The sequence below is a fragment of the Xenopus tropicalis genome, chromosome 1, assembly GCF_000004195.4.
Source record: "Xenopus tropicalis strain Nigerian chromosome 1, UCB_Xtro_10.0, whole genome shotgun sequence".
Classification (NCBI taxonomy): Eukaryota; Metazoa; Chordata; class Amphibia; order Anura; family Pipidae; genus Xenopus; species Xenopus tropicalis.
In genome coordinates this window covers 8550140-8555310 of record NC_030677.2, presented here as the reverse complement: position 1 = coordinate 8555310, position 5171 = coordinate 8550140, and the positions used below count along the sequence as shown (strand labels likewise).

At 47.9% G+C, this 5171-nt stretch overlaps 1 protein-coding gene across 1 annotated transcript; it reads right to left on the bottom strand.

The window, feature by feature from the left end:
- Window positions 1–296: 296 nt before the first annotated feature.
- LOC108644811 (transposon Tf2-1 polyprotein) lies at window positions 297–4883 on the bottom strand. Its single transcript, XM_018089625.2, has one exon. It carries the CDS (start codon window positions 4881–4883, stop codon window positions 297–299), a length of 4587 nt encoding a protein of 1528 aa, XP_017945114.2.
- Between the last annotated feature and the right edge of the window lie 288 nt (window positions 4884–5171).

The window sequence follows — 5171 nt, the reverse complement described above, 5'->3', positions numbered from 1 at the left end:
ATGTCAAGCCAAGCTGGTCCGACGGGTAATGTCACCCACAAGCACCTCGCACTAGGCTGGAGGCTTAACCTGGAGATGGGACAGGAAGCACAGCAGTGGAGAGAGGCTGGAAGGCCGAACAGCGAAGTACCAGAGGAGTAAACAGAAGGGTAGTCAAACGGATCCGGGTCAAGGGCAGGCTGCAGAGGTTCAAGACGAGGTAACAGGCGTAAGGTCAAATTCACAGAAAAGTTCAGAAGTAACAAACGCTAGGCACACCGAAATGATAACCGAGCACTGATGGGCTGTTGCAAGGGCTATTTAAGGCGTCCCGCGACGTGACGCGGCGTCATGACGCCGGCGCGCGCGCGTAGCGACGCGGGCGTCAAATCGCGCGCACGTTGCGTTAGTCGCGCGCGCGTAATGACGCGGGCGTCAAACCGCGCGCGCGTCGCGCACGCGCTCCGCGCACGCCGCTTGCGTGAGTGCGTCAAACACGGCGCCGTTGCGCGCCGGGACGCAAGGCGGCTCGTGCGCTCCCGCCGTACGCTAGAACCCGGGACTCGGCGCTGGTGAGTAACCTTACATGGCCCCCCTCCTAGGAGCGGTCTCCGGACGCGAACTCTAGCTTTAGGAACATCTTTCCGGTGAAACTCTTTTAAGAGTTTAGGTGCATGGATGTTACAAGCTGGCTCCCAGGAATTTTCTTCTGGACCGTAACCTCTCCATTTGACTAAATACTGGCGTTGTTTCCCTCTTAGTCTGTGGTCAAGGATTCGCTCGACTTCAAATTCCTCCTGGCCGTCAACCTGGATGGGTGAGGGTGGAATGGGAACTCGCCCAACAAAAGGGTTAACAGTCACAGGTTTCAATAAGGCAGAGTGAAAAACTGAATGAATACGCCAGGAGTCAGGGAGTCTTAACTGGAAAGCTACAGGATTTACCTGTTTGGTAATTTCAAAAGGCCCAAGGAAGCGATGACCAAGCTTTCGTGTAGGACAAGACAATTTAAGGTTTGCTGATGAAAGCCACACCTTGTCACCCACCTTGAACTCGGGATCTTTACGTCTCCTTTTATCCGCATACGTCTTGAAGTTCTGCTGAGCTTTCTTAATAGATTCTTCAAGAAACTTATAATTCTCCTTTAAAAACAATAAACGATCCTTCACAGCAGGAACAGAAATTTCTTTGAGAGAAGAAGGAAAAATAGCAGGATGCATCCCGTAGTTGGCAAAAAAAGGAGATTGCTGGATGGAGTTGTGAAAATTATTGTTATAGGCAAACTCTGCAAGAGGTAATAAGGAAACCCAATCATCTTGTCGATAAGAGGTAAAGCATCTTAGATATTGCTCCAGGGTTTGATTGGTCCTCTCAGTCTGTCCGTTAGATTGAGGATGAAAAGCGGAGGAGAGAGACACCTTGATTTGTAATGCTCTGCATAACGATCTCCAGAACTGTGAAGTAAATTGGGTTCCTCTATCAGAAACAACATCGTCAGGAACCCCGTGTAATCTTACGACCTCTTTTATAAAGTATTCAGCGGTGGAAGCGGCAGAAGGGAGTTTAGGAAGTGGTATGAAGTGGGCCATCTTAGTTAGTCGATCCACTATAACAAAAATGGCAGTTTGTCCGGAAGACGGAGGTAGGTCTGAAATGAAATCCATAGAGATGGAACCCCATGGTCTAGAGGGAACTGGAAGCGGAAGAAGGAAGCCTAAAGGCTTGGTACGGGAGTCCTTGGACCTAGCACAGACATCACAGGACCTGGTATAATTGACACAATCAGTAGTCATTTTCGGCCACCAAAAAAGTCTTTTGGCTAATATAATTGTCTTTTTAATACCAGGGTGGCCAGCTAACTTAGAGTCATGTATGGTACGAAGGACTTCCAGGCGCAGGCTTTCGGGTACGAAGATCTTGTCTTTAAAAAAGAAAAGTCCATCTCTAGACGTTAGCTCCCAACCAGAGGGAGTGGAAACTGAAGCTTGTTTAATTTGGTCCATCAAGGAGCACTGGATGGACAAAAAATTTTGTGGCAAAAGAACAGTCTCTGGTAAGGTAGGAGTGACTTCTTGAGGAGAGTGGATCCTGGATAGTGCGTCTGCTTTAACATTCTTAGAGCCGGGACGGTAGGTTAGATGAAAGTTAAATCTCATAAAGAAAAGCGCCCAACGAGCTTGACGAGGTTTAAGTCTCTTAGCGACACGAAGGTATTCTAAGTTTTTATGATCAGTATAGATCAGGATAGGGTTAGAACCTCCTTCCAAGAGGTATCGCCACTCTTCTAAAGCAAGTTTGATGGCTAGGAGTTCTCTATCTGCCACGTCATAATTCTGTTCAGATTTGTTCATCTTTCGGGAAAAATAGGCCACTGGATGGAGAGCGCCAGATGTGGAAATCCTCTGGGAAAGTACAGCTCCAACTGCAGATTCGGAGGCATCCACTTCTAAAATAAAAGGTTTTGTAGGGTCAGGGTGTTGAAGAATAGGCGCTGTGGTAAAAAGAGTTTTTAAAGTTTCAAAAGCTGTCTGAGCTTGGGAAGTCCAAACGAACTTGGAATTTAAACTGGTTAGCTGAGTGAGGGGAAGAATGATCTGTGAAAATCCCTTAATAAATTTCCTGTAGAAATTTGCGAAACCGATGAAACGTTGGACATCTTTTCTGGAGACAGGGACTGGCCAGTTCAGGATGGCTGAGACCTTACTTTGGTCCATTTGGACTCCATTGGCAGAGATAATAAAGCCTAAAAATTCAATAGAGGTTTTATCGAACTCACATTTTTCAAATTTGACGAATAGTTGGTGTGAACGGAGTCGAGAAAATATTTTCTTCATATGGAGCCGGTGTTCAGCCAGGGATTTGGAAAAAATTAGGATGTCGTCTAAGTAAATAATAACGAAAATGTCCAAATAATCTCTGAAGACATCATTGACAAAATGTTGAAAAGTTGCAGGTGCGTTACATAGGCCGAAAGGCATGACCAGGTATTCGAAATGTCCATATCTGGTACGAAACGCAGTCTTCCATTCATCCCCCTCCCTTATTCTGACCAAATTGTAGGCCCCCCTAAGGTCGAGCTTTGAGAAGATTGTTGCCTCTCTAAGTCGTTGAAAAAGTTCTGGGATTAAGGGCAAAGGATACCGGTTTTTAACAGTTATATTATTCAGATTGCGGTAATCGATGCAAGGTCTTAGAGTGTGATCCTTTTTTTCCACAAAGAAAATCCCTGCTCCGGCTGGGGAAGTTGAAGTACGAATGAAGCCTTTGGTTAGGTTCTCTTCCAGATAGTCACGTAGCACCTTCAGTTCAGGTTCCGCTAGTGGGTAGATGCGCCCGAAAGGTATTTGTGATCCCGGAAGAAGGTCAATAGGGCAATCGTACTTCCGATGTGGAGGCAATGAATCGGCTCCTTTCTTATCAAATACGTCGAGGAAGTCGTAATACTCAGAGGGTAAACCAGGAAATCTTTCAAACGGTTTTTCAAAAGCTACACAGCACAATTTCTGACAAGCAGAAGGGGGAAACGAAAGGCAATTGGTACGGCAAAAATGAGACAAAAATGTAATCTTGCCTCTTTCCCATTCCACTATAGGGTTGTGTTTGCGTAGCCAGGGTAGGCCGATAATAATAGGCGACAGAGGAGAAGCCACCACATCAAAACTTAGCATTTCAGAGTGGATTTTATTCATACACACACGTAGGGGAATGGACTCTTTTAGAATGGGACCAGAACTAATTGGTGAACCATCAGCAACTCTGATAAGGAGAGGAAGTGACTTGGTCAGTAGGGGAATCTTGTGACAGTCCGCAACTTTAGAGTCCAAAAAACAACCGCTAGCTCCGGAGTCCAGGATGGCCGGAAGCACCAGGACCTTGTCTTCCCACTGTAGAGAGAGAGAAAAAGTGAGCAGTGGGGAAAAATGAAGCTTGGGTACGGTGGTACTTAGTGAAGGGACCTTACGAGGAGGAGAGGGACGAGTTGGGCACGTGCTGAGTAGGTGACCAGATAGTCCACAGTAAAGGCACAGGTTGAGTCTCCTACGCCGAATACGTTCCTCGGAGGACAGTGAAGGTCGAAGTGAGCCCAACTGCATGGGTTCCGGCTCAGGGGAAGTGGTGACTTCAGGATCAACCCGAATCGGAGGGGAAGCTTTAGGCAATACCCAGGAAGCGGGGAATGAGCTAGCTTTCTCCAGCCTTCTCTCTCTAAGGCGTTGATCAATTTGAATGGATAACTGGATGAGCTCCTCCAAGGAGTCAGGCACTCCTACCCTTGCCAGTTCGTCCTTAAGAGTAGCGGAAAGACCAAGGCGGAATTGATGTTTGAGAGCCGCTTGGTTCCAGTCTGTATCTGCCGCAAATTTTCGAAAGTTCATAGTGAAGTCCTCTACAGGACGGGTACCCTGTCGAAGATTTCTCAAGGCAGCTTCGGCTGTAGCTACACGATGAGGATCATCATACAGCACCGCCATGGCTTGAAAGAACGCGTCCACTGTGAGGAGGCATGCATTCTGTTGCTCCATCAACCGGAAAGCCCACGACTGCGGTTGTCCCCGTAAGAGAGACATGACCACTCCCACCTTAACTTGTTCAGTAGAGTAGGTCTGTGGTTGGAGCATAAACAAAAGTTTGCAGGCATTCACAAAGGTTCTAAAGGTGCTGCGATCTCCAGAAAACTTGTCAGGGAGTGGGATCTTGGGCTCAGGAGCCGGTAAACTGGCTGTGGCACCCACCAAAGGTGGAGGTGAGGCCATGGGAGCAGGAGGCGGGGCAGGATACTGGATAGCCTGTAGCTGTTCCTGTACTTCATTGTAGTCCGCTCGGAGTTCTCTCACAGCATGAGCGAGGGCTGCAATCTGTTGCGTGAGGGCCGTAAGAGGAGATGCATCTTCCTCTTGATCCATGGCTCGGTTATACTGTCAAGCCAAGCTGGTCCGACGGGTAATGTCACCCACAAGCACCTCGCACTAGGCTGGAGGCTTAACCTGGAGATGGGACAGGAAGCACAGCAGTGGAGAGAGGCTGGAAGGCCGAACAGCGAAGTACCAGAGGAGTAAACAGAAGGGTAGTCAAACGGATCCGGGTCAAGGGCAGGCTGCAGAGGTTCAAGACGAGGTAACAGGCGTAAGGTCAAATTCACAGAAAAGTTCAGAAGTAACAAACGCTAGGCACACCGAAATGATAACCGAGCA

What these genes read in the sequence shown, in the direction of transcription:
- LOC108644811 (XM_018089625.2), bottom strand. Translation starts at nt 4,883, where the DNA reads ATGGATCAAGAGGAAGATGCATCTCCTCTTACGGCCCTCACGCAACAG.